Genomic DNA, 21,868 nt, shown 5'->3' on the forward strand with positions numbered 1-21,868 from the left:
TATAGTTAAAACTTATTAAATTGGTTAGAAAAGACTTAAGGGCTTCTGCACACGACCATGCAGTTTTTGGCTGCTCGTGTGCCTTCCGCAATTTGCGGAACGGAACAGGAGGCCCATTATAGAGATGCCTATTCTTGTCTGCAAAACAGACAAGAATAGGACATGTCTCATAATTTTTGCAGGGTCACGGAACGGAGCAACGGATGTGGACAGCACACAGAGTTTTGTACGCATCTTTTGCAGACCCATTGAAATGAATGGTTCCGTATACGGAATCAAAATACGGTCCGTATACGGAAAGCAAAAAACGTTTGTGTGCATGAGCACTTAGTGTTGGGCTGGACACATCACACCAGAAACTGCTTTTGTAGGAACCGATTGCCTAAATGACCAGGAGCTGCCTCTAAGTAAAGGGAGCATTCACATGACCGTGTTTTTCTTCCGTGTCCGTTACACAATTTTTGCAGACAATGCACGGACCCATTCATTTCTATGGGTCCGCAAAAATTGCAGAATGCCTTTCATTGTCATCCGTGTGCTGTCCGTTCCGTGTGTCCGTTCCTTTTATTTTAGAACATGTCCTATACTTGGCCGCATAGAAAGTCAATGGGTCCATAAAAAACGAATAGCACACGGAAATGCTTCCGTATGTCATCCGTTTTTTGCGGACCCCTGGACTGAAAACATTCTAGGAAACCCCATTTCAGTTTTTAGCGGACCGTGAAAATGGATGACACATGGAAGCACCACGTCCGTATTATACGGACTTAGGGTCAATTCACACGTCCGCAAATTCGTTCCGCATTTTGCGGAACGGAATTGCGGACCCATTCATTTCTATGGGGCAGCACGATGTGCTACCCAGATCCAGTATTGCGTACCCGCACTTCCGGGTCCGCAATTCCGTTCCCGAAAAAAACAGAACATGTCCTATTCTTGTCCGCAATTGCGAACAAGATGAGGCATTTTCTATTAAGTGCTGGCGATGTCCGTGTTTTGCGGATCCGTGGATCTACAAAACACGGACGTGTGAATGGACCCTTACGGAATGGAAAGATAACTGAAGACATACGGAACACACGGATCCGTGATTTGCGGACCGCAAAACCAACACGCTGTGAATGCTCCCTAAAGTGAACAACTTTTATCTTTTAAGTTCTACAGACAGAGATCTTTCAAACAAGTACAAAGCAATGGTGGAGTTACCCGTTGCCTCCAGGCAGATTTCACTTCTCCAGAGCCCTATTGAACACGAGGCATTGACCTGATTGTTTTTCATGGTCATCATCTCTCATCTCATTCTGGCTGGTTTGGTTAACCTCTCCTGTTTTTCTTTCTCGGGTGGATAGATTTGTGCGGCAAATACATTTTCTATAGGGTCCATTCACACGTCTGCAATTCTGTTCTGCATTTTGCGGAACGGAATTGCGGACCCATTCATTTCTATGGGGCCGCACGATGTGCAGCCCGGATCTGGAATTGCGGATCCGCACTTCCGGGTCCGCAATTCCGTTCCCCCAAAAAATAGAACATGTCCTATTCTTGTCCGCAATTGTGGACATGATTAGGCATTTTCTATTAAGTGCCGGCGATGTGCAGTCCGCAAAATGCGGAACGCACATTGCTGGCGTCTGTGTTTTGTGGATCCACAAAACACACACAGACGTGTGAATGGACCCATACTATCCTGATTGAGGACGTGAAGTACAGGTAGATATCCATTCTACATACTTGTCCCTATAGCTTCATTTTATCCTCCGTTTGCTGGTGTGATTTCTCGGGTTGCAGATTTTTGGTGCATGTTGAGAATTGTAGTTTTTCAACAGCTGAGCGCGGTATTGGGAGTGTAGTTATGTACAGTATAGTACATGAGTATTTAGCTGGGGGTTCGGAATCCAGATCCAAAGTGATTGGCTGATCGCCGTACCGCCTTCAGTCATTGTTGATGAGGACCTGGCACCCTTTGAGTACTTGGTGACTGTTAAAGTGACGGTGCTGTAGGCTGGCTTCATTCCCACACCATAGTTACATTTCTAGCCAGCTGTAATTGCTATTCCATTATGAAATGAAAACATTTAGAGAAGTAGGCCTCTCAAGGTCACTGGACATTCAGTTCTGAAGTGTGAAGCGTGGTCATGTACCTGTAGAAGTCAAGCGTCACACTGCTTAATGGAGTGAGATGAACTACACCACTATTGAAACCAAGGAACTCTATACATTCTGTCTTCCCTGCAATGGTGAATGTCTCTTTACTATATGGCAGTCTAATGGGTTGTCCAGACAATATTGTTTAGAAAAGCTCCAATTCCAAGTATTCCCAGAGCCCCCGAGGTGTCTGCATTATGGTGAGGCTCAATATGCAGGAAATGAATGCTCAACCAGTCAGTGGGTGAAGCAGGTCACCTGGACAACCCCTTTAGGTCCCCATGTCCCCTGAACCACAACAAAGTTTTTCTTGTGCAGAAGTCTGAGAAAGAAAGGCAGTTTCATCTTCTGCTTGTTGGGTATGTTATTTCCTATATTTAGGTCATCAGCTAAGAAGGTGCGAGTGTACCAGCGAATCAAACAGGCATGGTGTCTTGTATCTGAAGTTTTAATAAACTCTCCTCCTGAGCTCAACGTGCACTCCTCATTGACCAGATTTGCAGGACAGAACTTGGAGTCCTTCCCATACCTTTTCCTCCTCCTTCATTCTTGCAAACTGCATGTCTCGTCTAGCTAAAATCAGCTTTTGAAGTTCCCCAAACCTGTCCCTTCCTAAATAACATCATTTTGTTGCATGTATTGGAGTAAAGGGCTTCAGACTAATGTTTCATGTGCTTTCTCAAGACCGATCCTTTCCTACTTACAAATGAAAGCTACAATGAAATCTCTGTACACCTCTTGGCACACAGTGGCATGCCTTGCCTAGAGACTTTGATGTAAAATTATTTCTGGAAGACTGCTTATGAATGTCAGTTGTATCCAGGCAATCAGTAGCGGGATGACTGGTATGATTAAAGGGATTGGCCACCTTTTAGTTCCTTTTGACCAATGTGCTTGTTAGATGATTGTATGTCACTTACTAATATGGTCTTTGTAGAAATTCTGTGCCATTTTCTTAGATCCATAAGGTATGTCCCCTTGTTTACAGAGTCCTTTATGCTGTCCACACAAAGGTCCTGTCCATAAAATGGAGGCTGATGGAGGGTCATGTGATCAGGGAAATCATCTCCATGTAACGTCTCCTATGTTCATATTGAAATGGTGGGAGTTTAGTGCAGTGTGTCTGAATAGAGAAAGCATCCCATGGAGGTGATTTGTCCTGTCACATGTTCTTCCATTAGCGGCCATCTTATGGACAGGACCTCTGTGTTGAGGGGACATGGTGTATGAAATCTAGCAAACAGCACAGAATATCAACAATGGCTATATGGGTAATTGTGATATAGTCAACTTACATACACATTGTTCACAAGAAAGTGGACAACCCCTTTATCATTCACACACTCCCCCTGTAACAGCTAGGACCAGAGAAACCTCAGACCCTGGCTCATTTAAAGACCTTGAATGACAGTGACATGGAAATGTGTTTAGTTCTCATGTGGTTGTGTATCACACAATACATGCTGAATGTAAGGTCTGTGTGTCCAGGTCACTGTTGCCATCACTAGCTCTGATACACAATCATACTCCACAGCCCATCAAATATCTCTTCTCTCTTGTGCTGGCTGTCACTGAGCTGAGGGGTATGTGATGCCCTCTTGCTGAATGTGCTCTGGGAGATTTCTTTCCTCTCTACATTAATACCCATGCCCTGCAGACTGATACAATACAGCCTGTGTGGTCTGCCTTTCCTGAAGACTTTGTTGCCTCTTGGACCCTCTCCTCAGTCTGAACTGCCTTGTACATTCTCCCCCTCTATAGAACTGAGAGAAGTTAGGAAGAAAGCAGAGAGAAATGACATAGCCAGGAGCAGAGTGCAGTCCTATCTATGTCTGAAGCAGCAGGACAACCAGCTACGTGAGGTTGAACAAACTATACAACATCAAAATAGAAGGACGTTTTTTTATTACTTCTATTTGGAAAGTTGTAAATTTTCATTTAGAAAGCAAAGAAGCAGTAAAAATTTCAGTGCAAAAGCATCCACATTCTTTAAAAAATTAGATTCCTTGATCCGTAATGAGTTTGGCATCTAAGACTACTTCCACACTTCCGGCAGGCAGTTCCGTCAGTAGCACAGCCTAGTATCGGAAAATAGCAAATCCCGGTATCTGATCGATCCGGGTGAATAAGTATAGATTGGGTATAGAAAGTTTGATACCCGGTGCAACCCTATTGCAATTAATGTATTGTTTAACCGTTTCCCTACATACGCTGTACATGTACGGCGAACCGGGAAGTGACTTCTCGTCGCACGCTGATTGAGCTACACTTGCCTGATCTGCTGGCATTGCTAAAAGTGCTGATGCCAACGGATTAACCTCTAAGATGGCTGTGATCAATGCGAACCAAACCACCTAAGGGGTTTACAGAGGGAAGGGGCTTCCTCTGTCTCTCAATCGCACCCCAGTGCTGCAATTAAAGGGGGCCGATGGTGGCCATGGCAACCCCAAGCCTTGCAAAGGCCTTGGGGCCCCCAACTACTGAGGCCCTTAGGCTGGGGTCTCATAAGCGACCTTTCAGTCTACTATTGACAGTTCAATGCAGTACAATACAGTTTGTATTGTACTGCATTGAAACAGGGATCAAACCCATAGAGGGACAAAAATAAAAAGTAAAAAAAAAGTTTTTTAAAAATACCAAAAAAAGTTTCAAGTAGAAAAAAGTGCCCCCCCACCATAAAGCCAATTACAATGAAAAAATAAAAATAGACATATTAGGTATCGCTGTGTCCATACTGTCCGGCTCTATAAAAATATCATATGATCTACTCCATCAGGTGAACGCTGTAAAAAATAAAAATGGTGTCGAAGCCATTTTTTTTTGCCACTTTCCCACACAAAAAGTAATAGCAAGCGATCAAAAACGACTATGTACCCCAAAATGGTACCAGTGAAAATATTAACTCGTCCTGGAAAAATTTAACCCCCACACCAGACTATCGACAAAATAAAATATGATTCTCAGAAAATGGCAAAATGGTTTTTTTCACACACGGTTTTATTGTATAAACTTGCAAATAAATAGACATATTTGGTATCGTGCATCCAGAATGACCTGCTCAATAAAAATATCGCATGATCTACCCCTTCAGATTAACACCGTAAAAAAAAAAAAAAGATAAAAACAATGCCAGAACAGTCAAAAAGCATAATATCGAGCATAAAAAATGTATAGACTCAAAAATGGTACCAATGAAAACGTCACCTCATCTTGCAAAAAACGAGCTCACACAAGGTCGTTACCAGAAAATAATAATAATAAAAAATATATGTGTGTGTTTTCAGAAAATGGCGATGAAATTTTTTTTTTTCATAATTTGCTAAACATTATGCAACATTTTATTACAGAAAATTAAAGTGCATGCCAAAAATGTATTATTTAACTTCTGTAAAAATGTCCTATTATTGTCTGCGAAACAGACAAGAATGGGACATGTTCTATTTTTTGTTGCTGGGCCATGGAATGGATGAGAGGATGCGGACAACTCGCGGTGTGCTGTCTGCATCTTTTGCTGTCCCATTGAAATGAATTGGTCCACATCCAAACCACAAAAATTACAGCCATTTGCATTACCCCTAATTCTTGGGAAACATGTAAAGGGTTAGCAAAGTTGTAAAATCTGTTTTGAATAACTTGAGGGGTGTAGATTCCAAAATGACGTCACCTACAGGTGGTTTCTACTATGTAAGCCCCACAGTGACGTCATAACTGAACTAACTGGTCCTTAAAAAAAAGTAGGTTTTTGAAATTTTCTGGAATTTTTTTTTAATTGCGTCCTAAAAAAAAAAAAAAAAATATTTACAAAATGATGCCAACGTAAAGTAGACATATGGGGAATGTTTAAATAGTATTGGACCGGCACTCAAACATATGGGTTCATGCAAAGAACCAATAAAGTAAAGTAGTTCAATTTATTAAAACATAAAAAACATAAGCATACATACACATAATAGTGGGATGGATGAGATAATGGGTGGACTCTCTCATGTATAAAGTCCATACAATGCAGGTAATTGGAGAAAATGAATAATGCCCCGTACTTAAGCAAATAATACCTATTAGGCAAAATCGATAGCAAACAGTCTCATAGTATGAGGAGTATGATACTCACTATTTACTGCGCAACTCTGTGGCGTCCCACATGTAAGAGCGCTTACCTCAGTGTCGATTCAATCCAATGCAAACGGCAGAGTATAGTTGCTTACTGACTTTTCTTCCTCACTGAGGAAGAAATGGGGATCTATTTCGAAACGCGTCTGGTCTCCATGGGATATTCATAAAGAGTCCGAAATTTTAAGCATGGCCATGCAACACTGAAAGATAGCAAGGAAATTATCTTCTGAAAAGAAACGAAAGCAAACCGACTGGTGGTCGACTTTGTTAACGGCTGGCTACTGATGGCAATCTATGATCACAAGATCGAAACTTCACTGCGATTTTTAGCCGCGATTGAAGAGTCTGTATTATACGAAAGAGAAAAAGTAACAGCTCATCTCGCGATAATTGAAGCAATCTTACGGAGATCCGATTTTATGACGTTGGTAAGCAACTACACTCTCTGCCGTTTGCATTGGATTGAATCGACACTGAGGTAAGCGCTCTTACATGTGGGACGCCACAGAGCTGCGCAGTAAATAGTGAGTATCATACTCCTCATACTATGAGACTATTTGCTATCGATTTTGCCTAATAGGCAATTTGCGGACCGCACATCAGACACTATATAGAAAATGCCTTTTCTGGTCCGCAATTGCAGACAAGAATAGGACATGTTCTATTTTTTTCAAGAACGGAATTGCGGATCCCGAAAAAACAGATCCTGAAAAAAACTGATGCGGATCCCGAAAATGCAGATTCGCATTTGTTCCAGCCCCATTGAAAGTGAATAGGTCCGCAAATTGCGGAATGAATGCGGACCTAAATTACGGACGTGTGAATGGCCCCCTTAGGCTTCGTTCACATCACCGTTCAGCCTTTCCGTTCTCCTGCTCCGTTTAGGAGCAGGAGAACGGAAAGGACGGATAAGGCACATAACTGACGCCAAACAGAGCCCTTAGGCCCCCTAGACTATAATGGGGTCCGTTATGTTTCCGCTCAGAAGATTATTTAAAAGCGGAGACAAAAGTTGTGCATGCAGGACTTTTGTCTCCGCTTCAAAATCATCTTCTGGGTGGAAACATAACGGACCCCATTATAGTCTAGGGGGCCTAAGGGCTCAGTTTGGCGTCCGTTATGTGCCTTTTCCGTCCTTTCAGTTCTCCTGCTCCTAAACGGAGCAGGAGAACGGAAAGGCTGAACGGTTATGTGGACAAAGCCTTAAGCATACTTTTTGAATTTTTGTTCTTGCTATTTTGCCAATAGAAACTTTTTTCAAACATAAGTGCCATTCACTACCAGACCTCATTGACTATAATGGAATCCAGTAGGGACCTGCTGGTTTTTGGCCAGCGATTGCATGCATTTCACCAGAAAGCGTCAATGGGGTCTGGGGGTAAACGGCAGTATCTGGCTAGGCCAGATCCGGTGATATCTAGCAGGTTGTTCTCTGCCAGAGCATACTGCTGGATCAGTTAAATGGAAGTCTGAACCTATCCTACAGGGGTCTGTTCCAGGATTTTACAAGCGCCCTCTCTATCCACAAGCTCTCTGCACTATACAGCAGACTGCGCTGTGTAGCTCCAGCATGGGGGGAACCTGCAGTACAGCTGATTGGCGGGTGTCGGACAGGCCATCACGTGTAAAATCTTGGGCTTGTCTCTCCTCAGCAAATAATGGCATTTATTATGTAGGCAAAGATTGTCCATCTGCTTTGCTGGCTGGATTGATTGCACTGCTCGTTTCCAGAGCTTACAGCCAGATACAAGGTGCCTCGGGACAGGAGCTGCTGCACATGTGTGCCTGTATGTGCTCTCACAGTCCCAGCTACCAGAGAGGCTGCCACTTCTTCCTATAGTGTACAAGCACGTCCACCTCTGCTGGATTGCAGGGTGGTCGTAACGAGCAGTGTATAATGTGATGAAAAATGAATCCAATCACAATACATCAGTAAGTGCCTTGTATTTCCTTTCTCTACATGATAAATGCTATTTGCTGAAACGAGACAACCCCTTTAAGGAAGTTCAGATCAGACATTCCTTCACCAGCCTGGACATGTAGTGGCTTCTTACCGTTTTGGAACTCGCAGTTCTTGTTTCACATACTTAACAGGAACCATTTATCTTGAAGGGTTATTTTCAGAATTTCTATTCCTTTTACTGCGAGGCGGCTCATTCTCGCATCTCCAAGTGCCTTCTTTTTCTTCTCTGTCCACAAGAGAGCAGTGTAGGACAAGAAAGCAAGATTGTACCATGGTAGGCATTATTTTTCCACTGAAGGAAACATTGAAGTAATTTGAAGGCTTGATTGTTATACATGGGACCAAGATTGTGTGCCCTCCCTATAGAACAAAAAAGGTGTAGTACTTGGAAAGAATGGCTCATCCTGTAGGGATGTTATCTATGGAAGGGAGGGGAAGGAGCTGCCAGGATGAATCATTCACCGAGTCACTGGGAACCCCCTTCTGCCAAAATATATTCCTATTCAATGTAAGGGTTTATCTTCTGGTGCATCAGGATAGTTTGTATCGGAGGAACAGGCTACATGTTTGACAGCTTTCATCTAGTGCAGGCATGGCCAACCTGAGGCTCTCCAGCTGTTGTAAAACTACAATTCCCACCATGCCCTGCTCTAGGCTGATAGCTGTAGGCTGTCTGGGCCTGCTGGGAGTTGTAGTTTTGCAACAGCTGGAGAGCCGCAGGTTGGCCATCCCTGATAGTGCCTGCATTCCACTTACATGTTGTTTCTGGCAGTAAGGTTCTTCTCGAGGACATCTCTGCAGACCCCCTCTTGGGATGAGTTAGTTTGCATTTTTGGACTTCTGGGTAACAGTAAGGTGAATGATGAGCTATACAGAGAGTTTTGGTGTCTTAGAGTAGTTCTATGTAGGGGTAAGATGGGTTTTAGGCAGATAGGTAGGGTTAAGGGGCACAGCTACACCCAGTATTCTGTACAGCATCATGAGCAGAACATGGCTGAGGAGTTGGGAGAAATGTGAGGCATTGTGGGGAGTGGCTGTGGCATGACTGGTGATACTGTATTTGCAGGTTTCACATGGAGGCGTTAAACTCCTTCTTTAACTCCCCAGATGTTTTTTTTTTTTTTTTAAGAGTGACGTCCTCCCTCCGATTGTAGAATCAATGCTGCAGTCTTGCTGGTATCACTTCTGTCATCTACAGAAATGATTAGGTCCAGAATCCTGTTAGTCCTGTTTCTGCAGAGAAGAGGTGTGGAAAGAGTTAAGAGGGCGGCAGTGGTATTATATTCCCAGTGTATGTGTGCGCCTCGGTTGAGTGCTTTGCACTTATAAAGTCCTGCTTGGCTTTTTCTATCTGCCCCCTGCCCTGGACTCATAAACTCAAAGGGCTTTTCCTCTTATAGAAGCACCCTTGGGTGTGCTCCAGGGGGGTATCAATGGGGCAAGCATTCCTTTCCCGGCCTGTGATACCAGCTCTGCAGGGTGAGTACAATTCTACTTCTTCTTGGAGAATGTTGTGACGGATTTATTGTAGGACTGTGCATGTGAGGTCTATACCCTGGCTTGTTCTCTCATTAGTGCCAAGATGTCATTCCCTCCCTTCATCCATAATGACCCCTGACCATGTGGTTCTTTTTACACTGTATGTCAATTATTAAAATTTTTAATCTGCTATTTCTGTAAGATGTTTACTTCCAAGGCCCCACTCCCATCTTGTTGAGCCTTTGAAATCGTGATCCTTGGGGTTCAGCCACACATTTAGGTTTTTTTGTAGTGTTTTTTTAATACTAAACAAAGAGTAGATTAAAAAAAGGAGTGAAGTTGTATCTGTCCTTAGCTGTCTCTCCTTTCATGATCCACATCTGATTTTGGCTCTGTGTATTGCTAATGCCAGTAGTATACCCAACATAATTTATATTATATTTATAATTTACCTTTTGAAATCTGAGCTTGAGGATAGAACATTTTAAGGGTACTTTCACACTTGCGTTGTAAAGATCCGGCAGGCAGTTCTGTTGCCGGATCCGTAAATCTGTATGCAAACGGATATCATTTGTAGACTGATCCGTATCCGTCTGACAAATGCATTGAAATTCCAGATCCGCCTCTCCGGTGTCATTTGGAAAAACGGATCCGGTATTCTTTATTTTTCTTCGCATTTTTAAAGGTCTGCGCATGCGCAGACCGGGAAACCAGATACATTTTGCTGGAACACTAGGTAACGGATCTGGCATTTATACATTTCAATGGAAGTTATATAATAATATAGAACAGTAATATATTCATATTATTATTAAAGGGGTTATCAGAGTTATGGAAAAAAAAAACTTATAAAACTCATCAGGACATACATATACATTAGTTAAGCTTGATTTCTTAAGAGAAAACCCATACTTACACCTTTGCATGGTTCTGTTATTCTTGCTTTGTTTACATGCTGCAGCAAAGCTGTGGGGGCGTGTAATAACAATGCCTGAGCTCTCCCTCATGAATATTTGTGGGTGTGAATAATCTGCCCTTCCCCTCACCCTGCACTGCACAAACTAACCTTGCATACAAACACAGTCACATCATCATCTCCTAGCTCACACAGGCAGAAGATCTTCCTGTCACATTGCATCGATCTATATCTCTATATACATATGTAGATATATCATAGGGTTGTTTCGGGTATTGAATTTTCATCACCCAATCGATACTTTTGCCTGGTATCGACCTCGATACCAGGATTTGCCTTTTTTCAATACTTGGCTTTGCTATTGCGCAGTCTAGTATCGGAAAACAATGAGCGCACTGCTCTCAGCACGCTTCGTGTTCTCAGCAGCAAAGGGGAGAAGGAAGCAGTCTCTCCCTCCCCCCTGTGCTGCCACCAGAGAGAGGGGTGGGCGCACTGCGCCGCCAATATAAGTAATTGTATCTTTCATCTGGCAAAAAAATTCTGAACTAAGTATCATGATATGTACAGCGGCACCCAGGGATCTCACTGCACTTATTATCCCTGGGCGCTGCTCCGTTCTCCTGCTATGTCCTCCGGTATCTTCGGGGACTTGGTTATACAGGGCGGAGACTGCGCCCTTGTTATCCTGGGCGTCTCCTTCTCCCAGGCTGTGAGCTCTGCGCTGCAATTGCCCAGCGCTACAGCCTGGGAGAAGGAGACGCCCAGGAGAACAAGGGCGCAGTCTCCGCCCTGTATAACCAAGTCCCCGAAGATACCGGAGGACATAGCAGGAGAACGGAGCGGCGCCCAGGGATTATAATAAGTGCAGTGAGATCCCTGGGCGCTGCTGTACATATCATGATACTTAGTTCAGATTTTTTTTGCCAGATGAAAGGTCCTCTTTAATACAAATCCCAGAGGCGGGTGCTGGCGGGGAGCTTTACGTGACGATGAGGAGAACTCGACAGTCAATCAACGGGACCTGGGCCATGCCAAAGGGTGGGTGGACCGAGCCTCTAGGTGCTGAAGCAACGCCCGAGTAGCACCTAGAGGATCATTAGCATAGCAGCGGCAGGCAGGGAGTTATAAAGCATACTGTTATGTAGTGCTGACATTAGCACATCGCTAATGTCAGTCAGCAACATAACGTTATTTCTCATGACAGAAGCCCTTTAAATAAAAATAAAATAAAAAAACACAAATATTAAGTATAAATCACCCCCTTTTCCAATTTTACATATAAAATATATAAACAATGAATAAACAAACATATTACATATCACCACGTCTAAAAAGTACTATGCGGTGAACGCTGTAACAGAAAAAAAAACAAAAAACAAATTTTTTTTTTGTCACCTTGTCCCCCCAAAAAATAGGATCGGACTGTTCTATTATGGGCTGGACGTTCCATAAAATGCGGAATCCATGGGGCTTTTTTTGGTGTTTTATTTTTTCCGCATGGTATCTAGTATCTCAATACTTTTTTATGGCATCGAAACTGAATCAAAATTTTGGTATCGAAACAACCCTAATATCATATATGTATGTAGAGAGATCAGTAATATATATTACACTCACCTAAAGAATTATTAGGAACACCATACTAATACGGTGTTGGACCCCCTTTTGCCTTCAGAACTGCCTTAATTCTACGTGGCATTGATTCAACAAGGTGCCGATAGCATTCTTTAGAAATGTTGGCCCATATTGATAGGATAGCATCTTGCAGTTGATGGAGATTTGAGGGATGCACATCCAGGGCACGAAGCTCCTGTTCCACCACATCCCAAAGATGCTCTATTGGGTTGAGATCTGGTGACTGTGGGGGCCATTTTAGTACAGTGAACTCATTGTCATGTTCAAGAAACCAATTTGAAATGATTCGAGCTTTGTGACATGGTGCATTATCCTGCTGGAAGTAGCCATCAGAGGATGGATACATGTTCTCATTCTGTTTACGCCAAATTCGGACTCTACCATTTGAATGTCTCAACAGAAATCGAGACTCATCAGACCAGGCAACATTTTTCCAGTCTTCAACAGTCCAATTTTGGTGAGCTCGTGCAAATTGTAGCCTCTCTTTCCCATTTGTAGTGCAGATGAGTGGTACCCGGTGGGGTCTTCTGCTGTTGTAGCCCATCCGCCTCAAGGTTGTGCGTGTTGTGGCTTCACAAATGCTTTGCTGCATACCTCGGTTGTAACGAGTGGTTATTTCAGTCAACGTTGCTCTTCTATCAGCTTGAATCAGTCGGCCCATTCTCCTCTGACCTCTAGCATCCACAAGGCATTTTCGCCCACAGGACTGCCGCATACTGGATGTTTTTCCCTTTTCCCACCATTCTTTGTAAACCCTAGAAATGGTTGTGCGTGAGAATCCCAGTAACTGAGCAGATTGTGAAATACTCAGACCAGCCCGTCTGGCACCAACAACCATGCCACGCTCAAAATTGCTTAAATCACCTTTCTTTCCCATTCTGACATTCAGTTTGGAGTTCAGGAGATTGTCTTGACCAGGACCAGCCCCCTAAATGCATTGAAGCAACTGCCATATCTCTAATCTAAGCTATAGCTCTCTATCTAATATATAAGTATATCTAAGGGTACTTTCACACTAGCGTTTTTCTTTTCCGGCGCTGAGTTCCGTCCTAGGGGCTCAAATCCGGAAAAGAACTGATCAGTTTTATCCTAATGCATACTGAATGGAGAGCAATCTGTTCAGGATGTCTTCAGTTCAGTCTTTTTGACTGATCAGGCTTTTCAGAAAACCGTAGCATGTTGTATTTTTACCTCCGGCCAAAAATCCGGAACACTTTGAATGCCGGATCCGGCCTTTTTCCCATTGACTTGCATTAACGCCGGATCCGGCGCCGTGTGTTCCGTCAAACTGGATCCGGCTTTTGCATGTTAAACCCGAAAAATTTGAAAAAAAAGTTAGTCTATAAATGGCGGATCCGTTTTTTCCAATTTTTGGGATCAAAATCCTGATCAGGATTCAAATGTAATCAGTTTTCACACGTTTTTCCGGATCCGGCGGGCAGTTCCGGTGACGGAATTGAATGCCGGATTCAAACAACGCTAGTGTGAAAGTAGCCTAAGCTATACTTTGTTTTGTTGCTGGGGGTGGCTTTTGGTTCTGATGGCCAGTGGAATAGGGCAATGCTAATTTGATAATGCTGCCGGCACTGGTAAGGATCGCGCAGATGCTGGCCGCAGCCAGACGCAGAGGCAGGGGAACGGGCACACCGGTGGATCACAGGGAGGGAGCGGGCACACCAGTCCAGTGATTTTTTTTCACAAGGCTGCCGGCACTGGTAAGGATCGTGCATGCGCGATCCCTCACAGGAGCCAGCCAGCGGCCAGAAGCAGAGGGAGGGGCGGGCACACAATGCTCTGGCGTTTCGTGTACAGAGCCAGGCCACTCCCTCAGGCAGGGATAAATCTGTACACGAAACGTCAGCACAGGGAGCTGGCTGGATGACACCGGGCATCACGTGACCAACAGCAGCGCTGAAGAAACCTGATGATATAGCTGAAAACAGTACATTACAAAAGTATTATGTGGTATGTTATAAGGCACATTGTAAGAAATATATATCTCTGATAACCCCTTTAAGTTTGTTTGGTATAATCTTATTTTATTTTTAAATCTAGTTTCTTATTCCTACTCTTTAATGTCTCCTTATTACTTTTATTTTTGTTTTGATTACAACATTTTTATATATATATATATTTTGGTTTTATTTTACTTTACTACTTTAAGTGCCCTGTCCTACCTAATGTTTGTATCCAAGCAGAAAGGTCTTGCTTTACTGCACGACTTTAGGCTCACAACTGCCATTCTTGTCGTTTGTTGAACTGCTTCTGACTAGGAAGAATAGGATTGTGGTTGGAGCACTTGACAACCATAACTATGTCTGGGCTGAATATGAGATCTATTCTGTCTGCTTGGATGATGGTTTCATCTAATGAATGCCTGTCTTAGTTATCAGCATTGCGATACTCACATGTTCTACACCCAGAAATTACTTGCTTTTCTGGATTTCATAATAATATTGTATTCTTCTGCATGGCTATCGCAGGGTTAAATCCCTTAATTAAGTGCAGTACACTCCCTGCATTGTGTAACACATGGTGACAGGCTTCCACACAAAGGCAGCGGGCTGTACCCTGCCAGCCTACACCATCAATTACACGGTGAGGTTGTTTGTAAAAGCATCTATTCACTGCAGATATGCTAACCTAGACAATCTTACCAATCAGGACCCCCTCACAGTGGCGGAATTTGTGCATCCCGAAATTCCACTGACAACAAAGCTAGGACCAGCCCTGTACCTCACATGGGTCCAGAGATCTCCCCATTTATTGCTCATTCATTTAGGCTTAGTTTCCCTTTCCGGTTTTGAGAAAAACGCCTTAACAAACTGGAACGGAGTGCACCATTATGCATTTCGTTCCAATTTGTTGTGTTCCCATGCCGGGCAGAATAACGCTGCAAGCAGCATTTTTGTGTGCATCATGGGATACTGATAAAGACGGATCTGGTATAAAACATAATGTAGTCAATGGTGCCAGATCTATTTTTTCAGACTTAGGCTGGTTTCACACGGGCGTTGCAGGAAAAGGTGCGGGTGCGTTGCGGGAACATGCACAATTTTTCCGCGCGAGTGCAAAAGTGTAATGCGTTTTGCACTCGCGTGAGAAAAATTGTGCATGTTTGGTACCCAAACCCGAAGTTCTTCACAGAAGTTCGGGCTTGGGATCGGTGTTCTGTAGATTGTATTATTTTCCCTTATAACATGGTTATAAGGGGAAATAATAGCATTCTTAATACAGAATGCATAGTACAATAAGGCTGGAGGGGTTAAAAAATTTTTAAACTCTCCTTAACGTGCGGCCGGCATCTCTTCGGTCTTTAACTGTGAGCAATAGGACCTTTGATGAAGTCACTGCGTTCATCACATGGTCCATCACATGATCCATCACCATGGTGATGGATCATGTGATGAGCGTAGTGACGTCATCAAAGGTCCTATTGCTCACAGTTAAAGACAGAAGAGATGCCGGCCGCACGAACAAGTGGATTAAGGTGAGTTAAATTATTATTATTTTTTTAACCCCTCCAGCCATATTGTACTATGCATTCTGTATTCAGAATGCTATTAATTTCCCTCATAACCATGTTATAAGGGAAAATAATAATGATCGGGTCTCTATCCCAATCGTCTCCTAGCAACCGTGCGTGAAAATCGCACCGCATCCGCACTTGCTTGTGGATGCTTGCGATTTTCACGCAGCCCCATTCACTTCTATGGGGCCTGCGTTGCGTGAAAAACGCAGAATATAGAACATGCTGCGATTTTCACGCAACGCACAAGTGATGCGTGAACATCACCGCTCGTGTGCACAGCCCCATAGAAATGAATGGGTCAGGATTCAGTGCGGGTGCAATGCGTTCAACTCACGCATCGCATCCGCGCGGAAATCTCGCCCGTGTGAAAGGGGCCTTAGAGGTTTTAGCACTGGACCCCTCTTGTTCATTTTGGGGATAATACATCCGGATCCATTCTGAACTGATGCAGATGGTTGTATTATTGAAAGTGTTCGTTTAAAACACATATGTGAAAGTAGCCTATATCAAGCTAGCAACTCAGGGGGGGAGTGTCTTTTCTGCTGCAGCTCGGGGGGAGTGTCTTTTCTGCTGCAGCTCGGGGGTAGTGTCTTTTCTGCTGCAGCTCGGGGGTAGTGTCTTTTCTGCTGCAGCTCGGGGGGGGTAGTGTCTTTTCTGCTGCACCTCGGGGGGGGGTAGTGTCTTTTCTGCTGCAGCTCGGGGGGGGGTAGTGTCTTTTCTGCTGCAGCTCGGGGGGGGGGTAGTGTCTTTTCTGCTGCAGCTCGGGGGGGGTAGTGTCTTTTCTGCTGCAGCTCGGGGGGGGGGTAGTGTCTTTTCTGCTGCAGCTCGGGGGGGGGGGGTAGTGTCTTTTCTGCTGCAGCTCGGGGGGGGGGGGGGGGTAGTGTCTTTTCTGCTGCAGCTCAAGGGGGGTAGTGTATTTTCTGCTGCAGCTCGGGGGGGGGGGGGTCTTTTCTGCTGCAGCTCGGGGGGGGGGGGTCTTTTCTGCTGCAGCTCGGGGGGGGGGGGCTTTTCTGCTGCAGCTCGGGGGGGGGTCTTTTCTGCTGCAGCTCGGGGGGGGGGTCTTTTCTGCTGCAGCTCGGGGGGGGGGGTCTTTTCTGCTGCAGCTCGGGGGGGGGTCTTTTCTGCTGCAGCTCGGGGGGGGGGTCTTTTCTGCTGCAGCTCGGGGGGAGTGTCTTTGCTGCTGCAGCTCGGGGGGGGGAGTGTCTTTGCTGCTGCAGCTCTCTCCCTATCGCAGCTCAGGAGGCAGTTGAAGGATGAAACTAAGCATGTGTGGCCATCTCAGTGAGCCAGACAAAAAACAAAGAGCAGGTGGCACTATAGAGATACAGTGGATATAAAAAGTCTACACACCCCTGTTAAAATGTCAGGTTTCTGTGATGTAAAAAAATAATTTAGGTAAAGAGATTTCAGTTTGTTTTTCAATTGAGTGGTACAGTTTATAGGTCACATTAAAGGTGGAAAAAGTTCTGAAATGATTTATCTTTGTGTAATTTTTTTTACAGCAGAGAAACCTGATAATTTAACAGGGGTGTGTAGACTTTTTATATCCACTGTACATTTTATTAAATAACTCACTGGCTATACAATTTTTTTTTATTATATGCTATTACAAACTTATTTAGATCCAAGTGCTGGTTTGGAAACTAAAATATTTTCATGGGACAACCCCTTTAAGGTAAAAACTGGCCCGAGGCAGAAGTGGTTAAGTGGCTAAATACAACGTATATTTTGTTTTATGGAAACTTGAATACCCCTTAAAGTGACCTGTCACCTTGACAGTGCAGTCCAATCTGCAGGCAGCATGTTATAGAGCAGAAAGAGTTGAGCAGATTAAGATGTTTGTTAGAAAAGTTCCATTATAACTTGTATTTTATTAATTTAATTCTCTGCGCATTCTGAACGTGGGAGGTCATTCTCAGAGACTGACATGCCTGTAGCTCATGATATGAACGAGTGCTGCTGCATCTGAAAAGCACAAGCATGCTCATGCGGACATTGACTCCTATTGTCACGGATGCGGTGTGGGAGGGAAACTCCACACCGAGCACAGGAGGAAAGGGGACAGGAACTAGGCCTGGAAACTAGGGTAGCGAAGGTGGTCACCTCCTAGAACAACCCTAATCCAAGTCCTGACTAACTATCAGTATGAACTGACCTCGATGGTAGAAAAGTTCATGCACAGGTACCTAAAGCCCTAACACACCCTGTAGGGCCCTGGTATAGTGACAGGACTTGAGACAACCTATTCCTCCACCAGAAGGATGAACAGGAGTCTCTCTCAGGCCTAGATCCAAAAGACAGGGAAATTCAACAAACAAAATACAAATAGGGAAGACGACACTTAACTTCACGTGGAGCAAAGGCAGCGCCAGGAGCTCAGCCGAGATCCAATAACCAGCTAGCCCAGAGTCCAGAAACTGAATCTATAAACTGCACCCCCAGAAGGGGTAAGCAGTAATAAATAGAGGAAGTTAAATGACTAAACCAACAACACCTGCAAGAGGTGTAGTCGTTACCAAAACAACACAGACACAAATGATCCACAAGGAACCAGTCAGATTAACCCACGTGTTGCCGGTCTCTGATCTCCTGGCACCTGTCACAGAAGTGTCCGTGACACCTATTGTTGGATAATTTTTGGAAAGCATGTCTGTATGCACACTCATGTACGGAATTTTATCAGTCACTGACAGGACCACCCACTGGACTCCTAAGCATAGAAAGAGCAGAGGTTTAAGTGAATATATTACCAGTTATACTGGAGCTTTTCTAACAATAATGCATTGCATTATTAATGTAACTTTTCATAAATCCAAGGTGAAGATACAGATATAAAGAGTGATTTACAACATTTCTATTATACACCCAGTGCTAGACTTTTCATGACATCTGTTCTTCGGGTACAAAAAGTAAGCTGGTCTTTTTTTTATCTTTTTCCAGCAGAGGAGGGGGATCCTCCAATGGTGCCCCCAGCTCCTTCAACTCCACCTACCAAAAGAAAAAGCAAGTTCTCTGGGATAGGAAGGTTCTTCAAACCATGGAAATGGAGGAAGAGGAAGAGCAGCGATACCTTTCGTGAGACTTCAGAAGGTAATCCTACCTAAGTACGCAAGTACTCTTGTCACAAAAGTGTGATCTGATTATATGAATTTAAAGTGTATTGCTAGGATGTGCCATAACTTCATGGTTAGTTGAGCACAATTAGGGCTGAAACGATTACTCGATTGAATCGAGTAATTCGACACAAAAAAATCCTCGATGCAAATTTTTTGCAACAAAGATTTGTTTTTGTCACGTCAGAGAGCTGCTGGCACAGGGGGGGGGGGGAGAGCTGCTGGCACAGGGGGGTGGGGGGGAGAGCTGCTGGCACAAGGGGGTGGGGGAGAGCTGCTGGCACAAGGGGGTGGGGGAGAGCTGCTGGCACAAGGGGGTGGGGGAGAGCTGCTGGCACAAGGGGGTGGGGGAGAGCTGCTGGCACAAGGGGGTGGGGGAGAGCTGCTGGCACTGGGGGATAGTGGAGCCGATGGCACTGGGGGGAACTGAAGCACTTGGGCTGATCACACAGGGGGGAACGAAGGGTGTTTGGGACTGATAGCAGGGGGGCTGAGTTTTTATAAAGGAAAACAGTCTATTAATTCATTTTTTCTTATTAGAATACTCGATTAATCGTAAAAATAATCAATAGAATACTCTATTTCTAAAATAATCATTTACTGCAGCCCTAATCACAATACATTCTGTGTACAGAACTCTGCAATCAATTCAGTAAAGACTGTGTTGCAGTACCTGCACTGAACTGGGTCATGAGTGGAGCAGTGCAAGGAACAAATTCCAAGTGGCCGTTGGGCTTCATTATTGTGGCTGACACTTTATAAAGGCTGGCCGAGGTTCTGTACTTGAACCTTCAGTGATCCTTCTGGAAGTAGGCCAGCACTACACTTGTCCACTTAAAAACAGTATCTTTACTACGCCAAGGATAAAGGTCCTGTTTTTAAAGGGGTTGTCCGCTTTTTACTATTGATGATCTATCCTCAGGAAAGGTCATCAATATCAAATTGGCAGGGGTCCGATTCCTGGCACCTTCACCGATCAGCTGTTTGAAGAGAAAGCAGCTCTGCCTTCTCTTCTCCGTTTACCTGCATGCTGCAGCAATTGCAGTGGTGAGCCGTGTAACTACAAGTATGGCGCCCCCATTCACTTCCATGGGACGGCTCTGTCTAAGTGAATGCTACAGAGCCGTCCTATGGAAATGAATGGGGGCGCCATATTTGTAATTACAGCTGCTCGCCAATGTCATTTCTGCAGCGAACAGGTAAACAGAGCAGAGAAGGCAGCGCTCGTACAAAACAGCTGATCGGTGGGGGTGTCAGGAATCGGACCCCCGCCAATCTGATATTGATGACCTATCCTGAGAATAGGTCATCAATAGTAAAGAGTGGACAAGTGCAGTGCTGAACTATTTCCATTGGTCTTTAACTGGGTCCTGACTCCTCCTGTGAGACGCACAACACCATGGGCCTGGAAACAAGGCCAAGTCTGCTAGAGCTGGTGTTTGGCATTTTCATGCAGTTTGTGTTCACTGGTCCTAGTACTATGCTGTTACTTTGATGTAATAGTTGGAAAACCCCTTTAAAAATGGGTTGTCCAGGATTTTAATACTGATGGCCTTTCCTCAGTATCTGATTGGCAGGGGTCTGACCCCAGCGACCCTGCCCATCAGTGCTTGTCTGCTGTTTATCTGCTCGCAATTGCGGACAAGAATAGGACGTGTTCTATTTTTTCGGCAACGGAATTGCAGATCTGGAAATGCTGATGCAGACAGCACATGGCATCCGTTCTGGCCCCATTGAAAATGAATGGGTCCGCAAAATCTGAAATGGATCCGGAAAAAAATTGCGGACGTGTGAATGGACCCTTATTAATTAATTTTAACTTTTATGTATTTTTATTTTGCGCTGTTCACCAGATGGCATTAATAACTAGGTAGCTTTATTCTGTGGGTCAGAACAATTACAGCGATACCAGATTTGTTGGTTTTATGTTTTGCCGCTTTTGTAAACTGATTCATGGAAAACTAATATATGTATAGGATTTTGGCTATGCTGTATATGTGTAATTCTTTTTAACACTTTAATAAAGTTGTTTTATTTATTTTTATTTATTTATATAAAGGAGTTATTCGACTGTAACTGGTGACCTAATCCTCTGGATAGCTCATCACCATCTGATCAGTGGGGGTCTGACACTGGGGAACCCCACTGATCAGCTATTTGAGAATGCTCTGGTGCTACTGTGAGCACCGCGGCCTTCTCGCCGCTTACCCTAGGCCAGTGACATCACAACCATCGGTCATGTGGTGTAAGCCCAGCTCAGCCACATTTTCTTGAATGGTAGGCAGATAAACCCTTTAAGCTAAAGTAATTTATTTTCTTTTTTATTTCCACTAGGGATTTTACCATGTGATCTGTCCACTTATATAGTGCTTTGGCCTGCTCAGTATACCCAAGCATTTTTATCTTTCAGTAACAAACCATGCCATTGTCATTTAACGGTAGCATGCCTTTAGGGCCTTTGTTATGCACTGGCTGCAAGGGACTCACTTTCTGTCTAAGGCCTCATGCACACGCGTGCAGCGGGTCCGCAATACACGAGCATCGGCCGTGTGCACCCCGCATCACGGATTTTAAGAGAGTGCACTGGATCCATTTGTGAGAAGGGGATTTTTTTTCCAGATACAGCACCACTCCTACCCATTTGCTGTGTCCATGAACAAGAGTAGTGTATCTGGAAAAAGAAACTTTGTTTGATCACATTTGTCCCTTTTTACATTCATTGTGGTTTGTGTCAACTTAAGACCATGTTGTTTTACCTTTTCTAAGTGCTGGAGAGAAAGATCTCTATGAGAAAGCCCAGAGAAGAGCTAATAAAGAGAGGTGTTCTAGTGGAGGTACCTGAAGTACCTGAAGGCAAGTAGCGAGTCCATCCTTTTTTATGTTCTATATCCTGCTGACGGATTTAGTGGCTTCCTGTTAAATTTGCCCTATTTTGTCTGTGCCTGAGATTCTGAGCCCGACTGGGAATTGAT

The 21,868-nt window shown here is 44.1% G+C and overlaps 1 protein-coding gene across 6 annotated transcripts in view; it reads left to right on the forward strand.

The window, feature by feature from the left end:
- Positions 1–21,868, forward strand: part of PHACTR4 (phosphatase and actin regulator 4) — a 64,516-nt gene that overhangs the window by 23,986 nt on the left and 18,662 nt on the right. For 2 of the 6 annotated variants that reach the window (XM_040424278.1, XM_040424280.1), the window contains exons 3-4: positions 18,724–18,873; positions 21,663–21,749. In XM_040424278.1, coding sequence (XP_040280212.1) covers positions 18,724–18,873; positions 21,663–21,749 — 237 coding nt within the window. Of the gene's footprint in view, positions 1–9,406; positions 9,701–18,723; positions 18,874–21,662; positions 21,750–21,868 lie in introns of those variants that run through there. The other 4 variants (XM_040424282.1, XM_040424284.1, XM_040424279.1 and 1 more) reach the window with 4 other exon arrangements.

This window comes from Bufo bufo, chromosome 3 (assembly GCF_905171765.1).
Source record: "Bufo bufo chromosome 3, aBufBuf1.1, whole genome shotgun sequence".
In the NCBI taxonomy this organism is placed as follows: Eukaryota; Metazoa; Chordata; class Amphibia; order Anura; family Bufonidae; genus Bufo; species Bufo bufo.